Source organism: Saccostrea cucullata, unplaced genomic scaffold (genome assembly GCF_032062105.1).
Source record: "Saccostrea cucullata isolate Sc308-1 unplaced genomic scaffold, CSIRO_AGI_Scuc_v1 ctg608, whole genome shotgun sequence".
NCBI classification, from domain to species: domain Eukaryota; kingdom Metazoa; phylum Mollusca; class Bivalvia; order Ostreida; family Ostreidae; genus Saccostrea; species Saccostrea cuccullata.
In genome coordinates, this window is record NW_026925691.1 from 245,424 (window position 1) to 263,029 (window position 17,606).

Below are 17,606 nucleotides of genomic sequence, written 5' to 3' on the forward strand. Positions count from 1 at the left end.
GAAAAAATTACTTATGTTATCATCAATTCATTTGTAATCAATAAAAAAAAACTCATATTTAATGCAAGGAAAGGGAAAAACCTCAGATTTTTAATTTGGGATTTTAATATAGACGAATTCGCTTAACATTCATATTGTAAACAATTCCATTTTTAGTTCCAGGTGGAATTTCCTTGACCTCTAGCAGTAACAACAAATCTTTAACTGCTGATTATGAGTTTAAAACACTTTATAGACTGCATGACTTTTCAAAGTACAGTTATTCCAGCCCTGATAGTGATAAAAATTATCAGGTAAATTATTGTCAATATTTCATTTCTTTATTCGGCTTTGAATATTTTTGCTGAGATATATATTTAGCTCTGTCCAATTCATTCAAGTTTGATTCTTTGTTAAAAGGAAATTTCCTCCCTTTCACTACAGCATCATTGCGGTAGATTAGCATTTTTTCGCTACATTGGGAAATATCATGCCACGTCAGTCAGAGATGGCAATAATTTGAAACAATTGTTAAACAATTGTTAAAAGTATCCCAGTTTCTTTTAGAAAAAAATTGTAGACAATATAGGTAACCATGATAATTTATATAATTTTATACAGAGAACTTTGAGTTTCCCATGTTTTATGGGATTCCGACATGAACCGTGTTATCTGCTGAATACAAAGTGTACTCTGCTTCCATCACATCCGTATCGAGCTTATCCATGTTAAAAACAAGTTTTGAAGAAACAGCGGTTTCAGAACGTACTTACAATATCACGACGTATAAAGTTTCTGGTATGTATAATTTCTTCCTCTGTAAAGTCCGGTGTTGTTGACTTCTCAATATTTAATGAAGAAACTAAAAAACATTTTGGTTCCTGTATTTATCTTAGCTGTTGGTTATTTTGAAAGAAGGTGGTAAAAAGTCTTTTGCATGCATTTTTGATTTAAAGCAATGCAAAGAATGACATGTTGCCATGTGGGTGTTTCTCTTGCTTGTTGTTGCCTTTTGAATATTTTATTAGCTACAATATTTTATTAGCTCAATGTAAAGAATGATAGCTTTTTTCAGTTTACTGTCTAGATTCATGGAAATCCACGATAGCTGTTGCTTTCTCTCCTGAGGAAGAAGACGTCTCATATGTGTTTGAACCTGTTCCAGATAATGTAACATTCCAAATGTACAACGTTTCGCTAATAGATGCATATAATAACACATTGTATAGGCATCAGCGTATTTTCAAAGAACAGCCAACTCAGAATGTCTTTCTGGACGTAGAGGATGGAATTTATAATATTTTAGTATGTCAACATGCAGGAAAAAGAAACTTGAATATGAAAACACTGTACAAACAACAAACTTGATGGGAAATTTTTACTTAGAAATTATAGCAGTTTTCTCTGAAACATTGAATAGTATTAAAATTCGGGAAAATATGGTATAAACATGATGAAATTTGACTTATCAAATAAAGTTTTTTTTTTTTGTAGATAGAGGTGAATACTGCAGACTATAATTGTCCAAAGAGTTGTAGATACACAAGGTCACACAGTTTCATAGTTGGAAATTTTCATCCATTACAAGTTAGAGGTACATGCATATATAAATCCAAAACTTATCACTATATCTTCAAAAAATCTTTTGCCTGAATTTTAACTGTTAAAGAATATTTATAAATGTTCATTTGATTATCACACATAATTTAACTGAAGTTTTTAAATTAACAAGTAAATAGTAAAAAAAAGTAAGCTTGTTTTGATATTATCTGGATATCTAAATGCGTGATACATGTATCAGGCAATGCATGTACTGTTGGTCGATATGTTTGGAATGTATACATCATTAAGTAAAAATAAAATCTAGTTATTTTAGAATGCAAGGGAGTCCAGAGTCCGTGGCAGAAAAAAAATTAATGTATATTAATGGCTATCAAATTTCTGCTTTAGACTGAATCAAAGCATTATTAATTTTTAGTCATCTTGGAAGCACGACTCATATATATTGCGGAATTACAGGGTTTTAGCTAATTATTGCTATCTGTTTTCGTTCTTCGCCGTGCGTCGTCCATTGTGCGTTCGTATTTAAACATTTTCAGCTTCCTCTCTGCGACCTACCAACCAATTTCAACCAATGCTAACGTATCAACGAATACATGTAATTGGAGAAAAAATTGTGAATTTCATGGTCCCTGCCCCCTGAGCCTGACAGTTGGGGCGAAATCCACTAAATTTGATGCAATCTCGAAAAATCGTCCTCTCTACTCGTATACATCAAGCAGTCAAACTGTTAGCATGATTGTAATACGCACTGGGTCCTCAACAAAAATTGTGAATTTCATGGCGCAAGCTTCAGGGGTTCTAATGCTAGGGTTGGGCAATATAGATTACATGTACATAGTGAACATGCATGATTTCTTTTTTATTTCTTCTTCTCAATCCCTGGGTATTAAGTAAAAAAACAAGTACATAGTTAGAGGAATGTTTAACAAGACTGCCTCTTCCGCAATTGTGAAATCCATAACCCCTGTCTCAGGGATCTGGTGTCAGTACGGGTCTTTATTGTTTATATAGTGAAAATGCATATTATTGAATTGCTTGAAAATCTTCTCTGCTCCTGAGTATTAAACAAACTAAGTACATAGTTATGATGAGCAAGAGTGCTTCTCTCAGAATTTATGTTGAGCAAGGCTGCCTCTTCCATAATTATGAATTTAATAGTTCTTGGTCTTATGTATTTGAACGGTTAAGAGAACATTTATTCTGTAACATAAAATGTACTTTGAAAATTCATAGATTTAATGAAATGTAGACTTGTATATAATAGATGAATAAAAATGAGACAAAACTAACTTATCTTTCTAACTATTCTTCAAAGGCCAACCAGATCAATGTGAGACTTACATTAACAATAGAGGGTTAAATAAATTTATTTGATCGTTAATAGTTTCATGGTAATATTGATAAATGGGGGACAGATGCATGTACATGTAGATACTTAGATCAATTATTGTGGGGACCCTAATTATACTATTTCTCTTGTTTATGGGCAACAAAACTTCATTTATGTACTCCGGTGACCATTAAGGCCCATATTGGCTTCATGCTTTTTCCTAAGTTTGAAAAGTGTGTCTTTTGTATTATCAGTTAGAGGGGATAGCAAAGAACCTACTGAGCTAATAAAAATGGCAGCCATTTTGATTGGTAGTGGGGTTGTTTTACTTCTGTTACTCCTTGGTATCCTTTGTCACCTTCGGCGGAAAAAAGATTACGGTATGTATGAAAATTTGTGTATAATTATAATACAGCTCATAACAGTTACATGTGTCCTTGGCCAACATGTAGTTACAAAAAAATTGAGTAGACCGTTTATCAATTACAATCCTTTCCCAACACACATTTGCTTTATTAAAATCATTTTCTGCAAATCTGACGCAGGGAAGCTACAAACAGTTTGCAGCGATGAATAAAGTTTAAAAAAAATAATGACCGTTTGTTATACAAGTCTGTTATGTTGCGGATGTGTAGCGTGCTCAATGAATAAAGCTAAAAAAAACAATGACCGTTTGTTATACAAGTCTGTTATGTTGCGGATGTGTAGCGTGCTCAGAGTAAAAAAAAATAATTCATGGTGATTTGTCTTGCTGCAGGTCAAAAGCAAATAGTTATAGTTTTCTGAATTTGGAAACCTTGATGCTACATTGCGACAAACTTTGTTGAAAGCATTGCTGAAAAGATGCTTCAAATGTTGCTGCTAAGGTGCAACAAACATTTTTTTTGCTTTTATTTCAACAATATAACTGAGCATTTTATTCATTCTGTGATCATGTAAGCAAATCATCTTTTGATTTTATTATATAAGTTATAATGTATTATTCACTTGAAACTTCATCATAAACATCGTTCTTTAAATTTGTTTATCTTATGATTTTTCAAATATTTATTTCAGATGTGCCAGTTTTTTTAAACGGACTTCTGATCTATTCCAGTGATAGTAGAAAAACCAATACTTTAGCCAGTGAATTTGAAAAATTCTGCATGAAAAAAATGCAAATACACATTTCTTATCTGAAACCCCAAAATGACATCGTTCTAAGAGATAATACAACATGGCTCAAGAGAAAACTTGAGAGATCAAAGATAATCATCATATTTTGGACTCCAGAGTTTATTCGGGAGCAAGAAGAAGGTCGTATTACTTCCAGCCATTTACAAACAGGTGTTAATCTAGCACTGAATTTAGAACACAACGTCAATAGGAAATTGGCATGCATATATTTTAACAAATCACACAAAACATCCATTCCAAGCAGCCTTTGGATGACAGCTCGTATATTTTTATTTCCAGAACAATTCTCTCATTTCTGTTCTTATATAAGAAAACACAAATCCTTTCGAAATTACAAATTGACTAAAGCACTCAAACGCGCAATTTTTTATTTAAATGTAAATAAAAGGGCAGTCGAAACAACCAAAGATTGTCACACCATCCCTGTAAGACATATCAATAATGATAAAAAAATAGAATCTGATGATGAAGATGATATTATTCTTAATGATCGACATCACATTTTGTGGAAATCTTAATCGTTTTGGAGGGAAAATCAACCCTTGATAGGAACTAATGCTTCAATGACTTCGTTTTCCGATTCCTCACATGTTAAAAAGAAATCAACTTTCATTGAGAACCCATCATTACAAGACAAGTTTAAGAGTCAAATTTCAACTGGAATATCAAAAAGGATACCAGCCATGGTACATGTACTATCGTCTGATAGCGTTCCTACTCTGAAATTATTTGGATCAGGTACAAACAGTGAGCACAGTCATTCAAGCAGAAGTCCTAGCTCTAGTATTTATAGCATTACTAGACTACAATTAAAGAAAATTCCTTCCACTTTGGAAGATAAAGATCTGCCCTCTCAATCTTCAGGTTATGAAGACTGTGAACCTATCAAAACACCACATTCGTCATATGAATCACTGAACTCTTCATGCACTTCAGCTCCACATCTTTATCAGGAATTATTACCAACTACTGAAACAGGGCAAATAAATGTACAAGACTTGGATAGCAAAGAGGCTTATCCCAATGCCAGTGTCAGAAATAGTAAAACTGTTCACGGTATTGACGTTTTGCCATACTGTATGAAGTGTTCAAAGGTACCATCCAAAGAAGACAGAACTTCAGAGAGTTTTCGTGACAATAATGATAATTACAGTAACCGCAGTGAAAATATAACAAGTTTAGACATTGATACTTGTGAATTTACATAGCATCAGCCACCAAAACGTACTATTTTCCTGATAAACTGAACATAGAATAGATTTGATTAATATGTATCATTAAATTCAATGTTGCTATTAGGGAAAATTATGTTTTCAAATGGTATATCTACATGTTCAACTTGAAATTTTATAAATTCATTAAACAGTTGTACTTGTTAATTTTCTTAGATTTTTTAAAGTATGATAGAACATCAGTGTTGCATAAGCTGACAAACTGAGTCACTTCAAAAGATATATTCATTATATTTTGTGAACAGTTTAGATATATTTACATTTATTGATAAAAAAAAGAGTCACACGTCTGTCTGAGTATATCTTTTAAAAGATGAGGGTAAAATCTAGATATTCCTACCAGCGGTGATGAAAAAGTCCAAAAAATATTGAATACCTTCCAAAAAAAGACAGGATATAGGGTTTCAATGTTGAAGGATATGAAGATAACGAACCGTATTTAATACCAAAGTCCACAAAAATGAACACAAAATAGAAGCAAAGCAGAGAAAGTAAACATTTCCTGCCGACCGGCTACATCCGCCGTGTGCTCCTTGTCATGATCGGGAAATAACGGAAAAATCCGTTGTCAATTCAGTGTATAAATAATGTAATAACAATAAAAATAAAAAACGTCATTCAGCATTAGACTCAATGATAAATTGTATTGCTGACAAGGTCATTCTATGGACCAAAGAACTTAAAAAATGAAAACTTTAAGTTAGACTGCTAATATTTTGTTTCATCAACTTGTTTGTTAATAGCTTTCCTCGCTTGAAAAATTGAACATGCTCCTGCGTATCATATCAAATGAGACATATAAACACCGTATGCAGGTGATGAAGGTATATTGCTGCATTTAAGTAAGGGAATTATGAAGTTGACGATATAAAAGTTTATGTCATCCCGTTCGCGGGTATGTTAAGGAAGCATATGAGTCATTTTTCGGGAATTTAGACTTTTTAAAGAAAATTAAGTTTGATAATTTACCAAAACCGCTGATAAACGTAAACTATTATTATCTGATACATAAAGATAAAAGAGTGTCTAAAGCAGTGACGTGCACCACCACCATGGCATCACGTGACTTCTATTAATAGCGAAATCTTCCTTAATAAAAAGCTAACAGAACAACAATACCCCGAGGTTTGATAATTTCTTTGAGTAAATAATGTTGTTGAAAAACATTTACTTTGCCTAAAAAGTGCTGCTAGAATCCAAATGTCCCTTTAGTAAAATAATTATTTCACACATTCGCAGGAAACCTTACCCCATGTTTTGAATTTTATACATTTGAACCCTGATTTTTCATGAAACCATGCTTAACTCAAATTCTAACAGCACTTTCCAACTTTTTTAGGAGGCACACTTTCCATACGTTCAAATTTGATGTTTTGAAATATTCAGCTTATTGTTGTTCTGTTGCATTAATTTTGTCACAAATGACAGAGGAAAGGCCGACCGGGATACGTATCAAGCTGACTGTCTTTGAAAGAGAATAAAATCGATGAAAATAAACTAGCATACCTGTTTTATTAACTGAACTCCATATGAATATCACAGGATATTAACAATATTTGCTCTTTAAATCCATTATACGTGTCTTTGTACATGCCGCATTAGCCAAATTCTCTTTACAAGGCATGATCAATTCCCGAGTAACTTGATGTACACACATAACGTCATCGGTGGTAGATTTTAATCAAAATGGCAGAATACAGCATTATAGAATAAGAGCAATTAATTTTGTTAGTGTTTACACCTTTCCATTCATTTTCTAGAGTTTAATTACAGCTCTAAATACCAATAATACGAAAACTTGTGTTTTAAAATTGACGTCATCTCGCCTACTATGACGTCATAATGTAGCACTGATTTAGTCAAGGTAGAATATTTTGTATGCTTCCTTATTCCCCCTGCGTTTATCATATAGCTTGGTTGTTAAATTACCATTTACGTCTTCTTAAGTACAATATCCATGTATGAAACAGATATGTCAGACTCTGTGGTATCTTCCACCACAAGATCACCAGGATATATCGTATCGACGTAGGAATGGAAATTACCATTATGATTGTTAATTGACAATCGTCGTCGATTTAACTAATTTTTTTCTTTTTTTCTTGTGTGAACTACACTGCCCCAAGAAACGATTTGTTCAATGCTATTTTTAGAATGATAAATTTACGTATTGTAGACACTCATGTTCTATTATTGGGAGATAATTCGATCAGTATTTCTGAAAATAAAAGTTTATTTTTAAATGTGCAATTGTTTATTACGAGATCTGGTCGTTTTTGAGTAATGCTTTTAGATTTGTAAGTCCATACTACATTAATTCAATTCTGTATATGCATTGCCTATGTTAGATAATCTTATTGACCTTTGGTTCCTGTGTAAATTAATTTTGAACAATGTACTTTGTGTTACAAATTGTTTTAAAGGAGAGGACGTCCTAAGTTTTTAAGAACTTGTGTCCAATCCTTTTGTTATAACATCAAAACAATAAAATATGTTCAAACCGATTAAATGTCGAGTTGAAGGCCACAGCAAGGGTTTTTTTCTTTTCATGCATAAGATTTTGCACAAATTCTGCTTCATAAGAATACAAAAATAGGTCTGCTCATAACGGAGCGCAATTTGTACCCATGGGAATTCCAATAAATTGCTGGAAGACCAGGTTTCCAAAAACCACATGCATACTGTCAATCAGAAACTCAAGCATCTGTTTGATGTCAGCTTCAGAATACTTCTGTGTGCAATCAGAATGTGTTTTAACAAAATAATTTTGCAAATTGACCAAAAAAGTAAATTTACGAGTTCCATTTTCATTGAAAAAGCAGCTTAATGATATCAAAAAGCCTGGGTTTTGATTTATCGTGGGGAATGGTTGTGTGTATAAAGTTGAAAAGTCATGTTTTTAAGCTGTTGATTTTGGTGAAATCTTTAAATTTCAAACTGTCCAAAAGATCTTTAGAATTTTTGAGTATCCACATCTGATTCACACCACTTTTTTAATATATGTGACGCGCCAAGCAAAAACCTCCCTTATGTCTATTATGACGTAACGTCAAAAGACGCGTCTAAAGTCAACAAGGTAAATGCGACGTAAAAACGTCTCCTTGAGAGAAACTCTCCCCAGTAAAACAAGGGGATGTTGTTTTATTTATATGCTAAGACAGATTCTTGGGTGTAATTTGATGTAGTTTATTCATTAAAAACTTAGTCTCCGTCAAGTGTCTGTTTGATCTTTCTTTTTCACAATTAAGTGTGTATTTTTTAAAGATTTCCAGTGGTGGCTGAAAAATTCCCGTAAGGCCGTTTTTAAAATGAAGTCTGTTTGCCCTCCCCCTATTCGGGTTAAAAAAAAAAATTACATCGGTAAGTAGGTCGATTTTTTTTGTCGGAAATTTTCAGTGTTGAAAAAGACTGAAGGCATACTTTCTGAAATAAAAAAAAGTTGTTGATAGGATGAGAAAATTCCGGAATTAATAATTTGGAGGATTTAAAAAGATTTTAGTCGGTTCATTTTAAAAGGTCAAACAAACAAGTTTTTAAAGATAGTTTTTTAAATTTAATGTCCAGCAGTTTCATCGTGATGCACATGCAATTTAACAGGAGCATTAAACTAGGGTATTTTTATTTAAATAGCGATACAATGAGAATTGAACTGAATTACTTCTCTTAAATTTGTGGAATGAATTTAACAGCTACCCAATTTATACGGTATAAACTGGGTTGGGACAGTTAACGCTACCGTTTACATAAATAAAACGTGAACTGTTATTGATAAATAGTTAAGTTTACTTTTTTAAAAAAGTATTCTCTATAGATACGACAAAGAGTATTTTATTTGGACGCTTCTTCCGGAATTAGTTTTAGCTGTCGATTTAAAATGAATTTTTTGAAGAAAGACCTTTCGAGCTTCTCAATTTATTTTATTGTTGAACACCTTCTCATGCTGTACAACAAATGTAGAAAAAACGCCCCCCCTCCCCCTTTCTCCTGTGTCGCGTGTCTGCTCTATTTCTTTGGATACTTCGTGCAAATTTCGTCTTGAATTTACGGATGCTCGCATTCATTGTAAGTTACAGTTACAGTTCCACTATTTAAAATATGTCATGATTGAAAATTAAATAGATTGAACATATGTTTATCGACCTTTTCATAATCTGTTTGATGAGGTTATACTCAATACACCAAATGTAAAAATGGCAAACATGATAATCGCTAAAATGTTATAATTAATACAAATTGTTACAAATTCATACAATTTGTTTGAACACTTTTAAAACATTCCAACCTATTATTATTTTGTGCATGGTTTATCTACATGTACAAACAAAGATTCTGGAGTTCTGGATTCGAATTCCTGAAAACAACATAATTTCGGTCATTTATAAAATCGCTGAAACAGGCTGTTGCATGTACATGTAGTAACGTCTCCGGTGCTCATTCAGTCTTCTTAACTTAAAACATCAATGCAGTATGAAAGTATACATTAAACGTTTTAGAGGTTAAAGACTTTCTTTTTAATGATTTTATTTTAACCTTTAGTATGAAGGATTTTTTAAACCTGTAATAAATATTTCCCCGACAAAGACTTTATTACAAATATTTCATGATTTTACATCTACCTTGGAAAATAATAATCTTGTTTCCTTCTGTTGAATCGCAATTAAATGAATACGTATAAACTTTATGCGCTTCAAATTATGAAAATTTGCTACCAATTACACGTAATTTATTAAATGTATACATGTCACAAACTTTAACAATGTCAATAAATTTTTCCTGCAAAAGTTGCATTGAACATGTACATGTATGGGCAGTTTAATTCAAAATTAGTACGGTACAAATCTGCACAAAACATTGGCGTCGGAAGCAAGTTGAAAGTGGGGGGGGGGCTAGGTATAAGAAATTTTTATACCTTCAAAAAGACCTGACAAGCAAGAAAAAAAGGAAATGTGCATTGGTTACACACGAAAATCCTATAAGGGGAGGAGGGGGGTTAGGTTCGAATTCCAGTACCAATTTTTTTTCCAAACGCCACCACTTTCCCCATTTTAAACCTATACTGCAACATGTCTATGGAAAGTGGTGGTGGGGGGGGGGGCTAAGCCTACGCAGCAATGTCCAAAATGTCTATACTAAGTCTATCTTTGGGAAAAAGGTGAGGGGGGAAGCCCCTCCTAGCCCCCTCTCCCGGTTCCGACGCCTATGCAAAATATATTAATCCGTGGTAATATGCCTATATTTGTTCAAGATATATGGAAGTTGGGGCATATAAATATCTGAATACAATGTATATTTTACTTGAGTCAATGATCAAATCGCTCTATATTCTAAGATAAAGGATTTATCGAACATAAAAAGATACATGTTGGTCGGCTTGAAATATTGCGTGCTTGATCAACTAACCCATTCATACATGTACAGCTTCTCGTGTATAAAAAAATGTATAAATTACAACAATTAATTATTTAAAAAAAAATTTAAAAAAGTTACGGCTTAAGATTGTACATGTGTGCCTTGTTCTTGTTTAGTTCAGGTAATCAATTAAGCGTGAATGTCCATAGCTGAGACATGCCCCCTCCAGTTTACGATGATCGAATATAAGAATGTTTTACCCGTTCTCGTACTTTCTGTTGCTATTTTTAACATGCATATTTTAAGCAATACTAAAATGCAACTAGCATTTAATATGATTAAAATAAATCATAATGTGTGCATGTACTTTCTCAGGAAGGTAACAGTGAAGCTCAGTATAAGCCTTACATTCTCTTCCTAGAAATGAAGTTGTGGAGTGTACGTGTCACTTGTGGGATTCATATATATTCTGGTATTGTGGTTTGTTATTCGGCTTATATACAATGATCGGTTCAAAATTAATTCATGATTAACTTCATACATATAAATTGCAGATTTTTTTTATTTGACAAGATTTAAAAATACATATATTTTATTAGGTGGGGATTGGTGTTACATTCTGATTCACTGAAAAGTATGCAGATGCATTTAGTTGCGAAAATAATTCTAAATATATTTATTTTCAATAATTTAAACATAAATATAAAATAGGAAACGGAAGGCCAGGAAAAATGAATCAAATGTTAAAAAATTACTAAGAAATAATGATTGGACACTTTAAACTTTGATGCACCTAATCTTTATTGATTTGATTTAAATATGCATTTATTGAATTATACAAACGCATTGGAAATAAGTTTGACAACTTTTAAGTTCTTCTTGTGAATGAAAGACTGATTTCATAACGACAGAAGAAAAGGACCAAACTCTACTACAACAGACAAATACAATTTATTCTTGGGTGCAGAATATCTTTTCAATAAGCCAAAAAGTCTTCAGTATTAAAACATTCGAAACTAAAACATGTAAATAGTTAACTTGTGGTAAAAGAAATGTTATTTTTCCTTTAGATAGAAAAACAACCTGTCGCACTCTTTAAAATTTCAGGCACTATGACAATACTTTCTATCTATTCTGTATATTGTATAGACTTTTAATGCCCGGGGTGGGGGATGGGTAGGGGGGGGGGGTTAAGGGCTGTCTCGAACTTTTTTTTAAAGCAATACTTTGAAAGCGTAACAGAGAAAATTACGTGCCTCTGCTTAATTGGGAACGAACCCGAGGCCTCTGTGCTTTACCGAATAAGCTTAAGGTTATCCAACTAGCCTAAGCTAGTAGGAAGCCGTACGTGTGTCGTCTGTACTACCACAATAGGATTTTTTAAATCCAAATGTTGCTTATTTTCTTTTACTATTGCAGTGATGTAGATTTCTGCCATTTTACTGCATTAAAAAGCCATAAATTGGAAGATCTCCCAGAGGAAGAGAAGATTTTTGATTTTGTCTTGAGTTTTGTTTTTTTTTCCCTTGACGATCATTTCGGTCCATCACCCCCGCCGCCCCCCCCCCCCTTCCCCGTCTTTTGTTTCTCAAAGATATACTTTAGAATGTTTATTTTCTATTATTACAATGAAAAAAATCTTAATTGTTGATACTTTTAAGGAAATCAAATAAAAAGTTTAATAATAAGTATCATCAAATTATTATATTGCTTTACGTCATTTTACGATTTTACGTTATATTTGTATAACGTTTGCCAAATGAAAAATAGATTGGGGGATTTTTTACTTCTATAGTTAAGTTTTTTCGAAACGCATTGAGAGAGATAGCTTCCCTTGTTTCTGTCTTTAATAAATTCCACTGTTTCACAGCGTCAGGAATAAAAGATTTTTTATATAATTCTAATCTGCATCTTGGGGCAGCGTATTGTTCCTTATTACGGGTATTATATTTTGAAATGTTTTCGCGCTTGTTTGGAACAATGTCATTCAAATATTTAGGTACATTACCATTATGAATTTTGTACATCGTGGTCATTTTTGCATTATAGCGCCTAACTTTCAATGTTTCCCAGCCAGTTTCAGAGTAAAGTATGGAGATATTTCGGCCTGCTAGGGAAAAAACTCAGTAAACGTAGATGTATTGACAAAATTTGTAGGTACTTGTAACGATATGTCACGATGCTGCATTGTCAGATACAGTATTTATACATGCATGCTAAAAAGTTAAATCTCGTAGTAATCAATATAGCAGAAGAATAATGAAGAGTACATACTACAAAAACTGTGCAATTTGTAGCAAGATTAATTTTTGTTTAACAGCTGTTTTTATGACATTTTATTTCGTATTATTACTACCAAATACTGTTACCGTTTGTTAATGTTTATTCCGAGATTCCTCTGACTCTATCCCCCGCTTTTATATTGTGACTTGTGCGCACAAGTCACAATATAAAAGCGGGGGTTAGAGTCAGAGGAATCTCGGATTAGTTAATGTTATGCACATGGTTATCTTGTACTTGCAAGTAAATGTAACATTTAAAAAAAAAATAATGAAAAAATAAGTCATTTAGGCTATTTGATAATAACATGCTAAATGAACATGTTTTGCTTTTTAACCCTTTGTGTGCTGACTTGTTTTACGCGCGCTGTTACTTCAGGACTGAGTTGTTTTGTAATATCAACAAAATTATCACAATGGTGTACTAAAATGCAAATATCTAAAATTGTTGACAACCAATTTGCTTAAAATTTGGCAAATATATAGCAAATGTTGTGTTTTATTAATTGATAAATTTTTTTAAAAAAATCTTTTCTTTTATGTTGCCATGGAAACCAAATTTTCAAAAAATATATTTTAAAATGATTTTTTAGCTTTTTAACTATATTTTTCAAAGAAAATATTGCACTTTGATGAAAAAATAAACCAATTGCTTTAAAATTCAATTTTAGATTTAATATTATGTAAAAAAAAAGTTTAATTTAAACAGTAACTCAATGATAAATCAATGTTTTATATACCGTTATGTTGTGAAAAGGACATTGTATACTTATCTGAGTAAGGGATATATTCATGTAGGTTTAAGTGAATTCTGATTTAAGTTAATGGAATTTTTTTTCAGATTTTTACTTAAAAGAGAATAAATTGAAGATTCAATTAGCCTGTAAATATAAAACCAGTGATTATTTTAAGAAAAATTGGCAATCATATAAGAAAGTATGATCCTCAAAGAATATGCAGTTTTTCGAGGTCGGGAAATCTTGAAGCAAATTAGCACAACAATGAACTATTTGCTGTTGCAAGTATTCATTTTCAAATAAAGCAGTCAATATGTTAAATAAATTTAAAAAAATAAAATAACATATTAATTACACTAAGTTATTGAGGTCTTATTTTCTAATGACTTGTATCTAACACCCCTAAATATACTCTAGTAATTCTCATATCACTTTAAGTTTTTTTAATTGTGCTTTTATTGAAGAAAATGCAATTCACCATGTTATTTGTAAAGTTAACATATTCATCAACTTTCCTCCCACAATACTTCTCACTCTGTAAGAAATGCGGCATTTATTTTTAATTAGAAGTTTTATTCCTAGCTGGCAACAATAATTGCCAGCAGGAAAACTAGAATTTTAAATTTAAGAAATTTATAAGCATCGTTAACAGTCATTTAATAATGGTTTTTAAGAATTACTTCGTTGTGGTCACTGGTGTTTTGATTTTTTTTCAATTGATAGTTGACAGATATGTATCGTAATATCAATCAATATATTATGAAATACTTTTAAGTTTATGCAAGTGTAATGGTATGGGTCATGGATATAGGCCAAGTAAGCTCAGTGAGTAGAGCATCTGACCGGTGATGCAGGGGTCCCTTCTTCGATTCACGGTCCAGCCATGCATTTTCTCCTTCCTTGTTACAGATTTGATGCTATTGACCCCTCTGGATTTGCAAGTGAAAGTACTTTCAGGGGCTAATTAATATAAACTATTATTTGGTTTGTGTCTGCAAGGATGAAGATAATTTCAAGGAAGGATATGTAATGGTTATGCTATGGGTATCAACCTGGGTAGCTCATTCGCTAGAGCACCTGACTATTGAAGCTGGGTTCCTGGGTTCAATTCCTGGTCCAACCACACATTTTCTCCTTACCTGTTACAAGTTTTAAATGTGCCTGAATTTTACTTCAACACAAAAATTATTCCTAATGATAAAATATATTTTATTTCTACCATGGGGTTTCCTTGTATTCTAAGTAACTATTCACATTTTTATATTTAAAAAGAATCATATCTTTGGAGACCAAAATGTAATCTTTGTTGATTAATAACTGTATAGGAATTTGCATTTTTTGAAAAATTTTCTGGACCATCATTAAAAAAAATTCTCACAGTATCTTAGCTTTTTTACTGTATTAATTCAGGCATATATGATTATCTCTTATATCAAATGTACCTATCTTACATATTTAGAAGGGATGAAATGTAGAAGCTTCTTGGGCCTTATAAACTTGTAAACTAGAGGACATATTACAAATTAATATATTAGGTAAAAACATGCACAGTGTGTACTTTTGAGTTTGAGAAGTACAATTCCTATCACCCAGTTTTTATTGTAATTTATTGAACAGATGTACATGCAAGTCCGTACACTTCACAAATTACTCATTTTAAAGACTGATCTCCTTCTTATGCCTACAAAAATGACAATTCATCTTAATTTTAAACTGTATAGTTACCATTTATTTAACCAGTGAATTTTATAATTTTATGTGTGCATGTATAGGTTGGGGCAGACTCACTGTTTTTGGTTTTAATAAAATTGAAATAAAAAGTGGGGGAAATGTGCAATTTAATCCACATGCTTTATTCTGGCAAAAGTCTATTTTAAAGAAAAAGAAAATGTCTCCCTGATACTTAAATTTATACTTCTACTTGGTTAAGAAAAAAAAAATTCTGATACAAGTACCAATTATTTTCACTTAGTAATTAGGTTCTATGCAAACTAGAGTATGTAAATGCCTTGAAGAAATCTAACTCTAAAATACCAAAGATCCCGGAACATATTTTGGTTTTGAAATTTTTGAGTCTATATTATAATCCTCATCAAGGTTATAAAATGGTATTTTTAATACTTACTGAAATAAAACAAATACCACAGTTTAAACAAATGACAGTCATTTCAGGGAAAATCAGCACTTCAAAATTTGTTCATTACTTTTTACCATTTTCATGTATATGCACATGCTTGAATGCATCAATGCATCTTTTCTGATACGTTAATGTTTTTCATTTCTTCTCAATTCTGTTTGGATTTTTTAAAAGTAAACTTCAGTTTTAGTGTGGAGAACTAGCTTACATTTGAATACACTAGAAAATATCAAGTTTATTTTTAAGTTTTAATTGTGCTAAAAATTTATACACTATATTATTATACTGTTATAATATTTGAAAGTTTTTAATTTTTAATTGTGCTAAAAATTTTACAATATATTATTATACTGTTATAAAAAATATTTGAAAGTTTTCCCAAATAGTTGGAACATCAAGCAGCTTTAAACCAGAAATTTAAGATGTAATTAGGGCCACTTAATTGACTCCATAATTGTCAGTTTTTTAAAATTCATATTGAGTACATTTCGAATACCTGCATGCATCATGAATTAATTTTGCTTGATCACAAATATATGTTGATGGATATATATTCTCTATATATCTCTTTTGCACTTACTTATTAATGCAATAACTCATCGGAAAATTTCCCACAGTGTTCAATTAAGGTCCTCCACGTTTATTTTTTTTAATTAGGTGACTTTTTTTTTTATTTTTCAACATTTTTTAAATGGGTCTTTAGATTAAAAAAAATAATTGTTTACTTATTTATTTGTTTATTTATTGTTAAAAAAACAAATACTCTTAATTGACAAGATGCTTCAATTTTCCAACCTTTATTTCAAAGCAAAGCTTGAATTACGTATGTAAACAACATGCACAGCCACTGACTGACTGAGGAAAATAAAAACGTGCCAGGTTCAATCTCGTGCATTATTGTTTTCATTTAGACGATGTAATGTCCATGTCTACTTACAAAACGCCAAATAAACAAATAATAACCACATTATGTCCAAAATAGAAAACTTTGCCGACCATATAAGCTCTGGATATGCTTCAGACTGAAGTTCAGTAGCATGTGCACCCTACTTTCGTTTTAACAGGAAGAACTTTGCAAGGTTAAGGTCAAGTCAAGTTAACCAAAGTTTTTTCTGCTAAAATATCGACAATTTCTCAGTAATTTTATGTCTACTAGCACAAATTTATTAGAATTATTGATATTTAACTATTTTTGAGGTTTATTTCTTTATTTTCCTTTACATTAGAGCAATTTAGTAGATATTTATTACATGCGCGTTTTTTCCCTGTTTCCAAAAATAGCGGACTGACTTGCATCGTAACAAACGCCAACACCTTCACTTCAAATCACAATTTCACAAATAATTCGCATATTTTCACATCTTAATTACATATTTTTCAATATATTGTAGTTTTATAATACATATTGATAGATTTTTAGTAATTCACAACTCATTTATACGTTTTATACAAAGTTTTATGTTACGAAGTGCTAATTCCAAACTCAGACCCAATATATTGGGTTCCCGCACGGTAGCGTTTATGACGTCAGACCCAATATATTGGGTTCCCGCACACAAAGGGTTAAGATATTCTAGTGAACTGGGACCAAAACAATATGATCTTTTTTTAAATATATTTTCCTGTCACAATGTGTGATTAAAATGGCTAAAAGAGCCCTAACCCTGCCTAATGTATAGTTTATTTTAAAATTGATTGATCCTCACTTTGGATATTTTTTTGTGTGTTAATTGTGTATCGAAACCAAAATGGCGGCTTCTCCAATGAGCAAATCGGAGTTAACGGGGTCAGATGAGCGTTTTGTTGAACGAAAAGTATGTATTG

At 31.8% G+C, this 17,606-nt stretch overlaps 1 protein-coding gene across 1 annotated transcript; it reads left to right on the forward strand.

Moving 5' to 3' along the window:
- The first annotated feature begins 511 nt into the window (after nt 1–511).
- LOC134269608 (uncharacterized) lies at nt 512–5,363 on the forward strand. The gene is made up of 4 exons (XM_062751813.1): nt 512–1,284; nt 1,474–1,573; nt 3,127–3,252; nt 3,929–5,363. Exons 1-4 carry the CDS (start codon nt 1,162–1,164, stop codon nt 4,564–4,566), a joined length of 987 nt encoding a protein of 328 aa, XP_062607797.1. The 5' UTR covers nt 512–1,161; the 3' UTR covers nt 4,567–5,363.
- Nucleotides 5,364–17,606: the final 12,243 nt, after the last annotated feature.

Bases quoted from the DNA above. Each gene is read 5' to 3' on its own strand.
- LOC134269608 (XM_062751813.1), top strand. From the start codon at position 1,162: ATGTACAACGTTTCGCTAATAGATGCATATAATAACACATTGTATAGG. The intron at 1,285-1,473 runs GTATGTCAACAT...TTTTTTTTGTAG, and splicing joins ATGGAATTTATAATATTTTA to ATAGAGGTGAATACTGCAGA. The intron at 1,574-3,126 runs GTACATGCATAT...TTGTATTATCAG, and splicing joins TCATCCATTACAAGTTAGAG to TTAGAGGGGATAGCAAAGAA.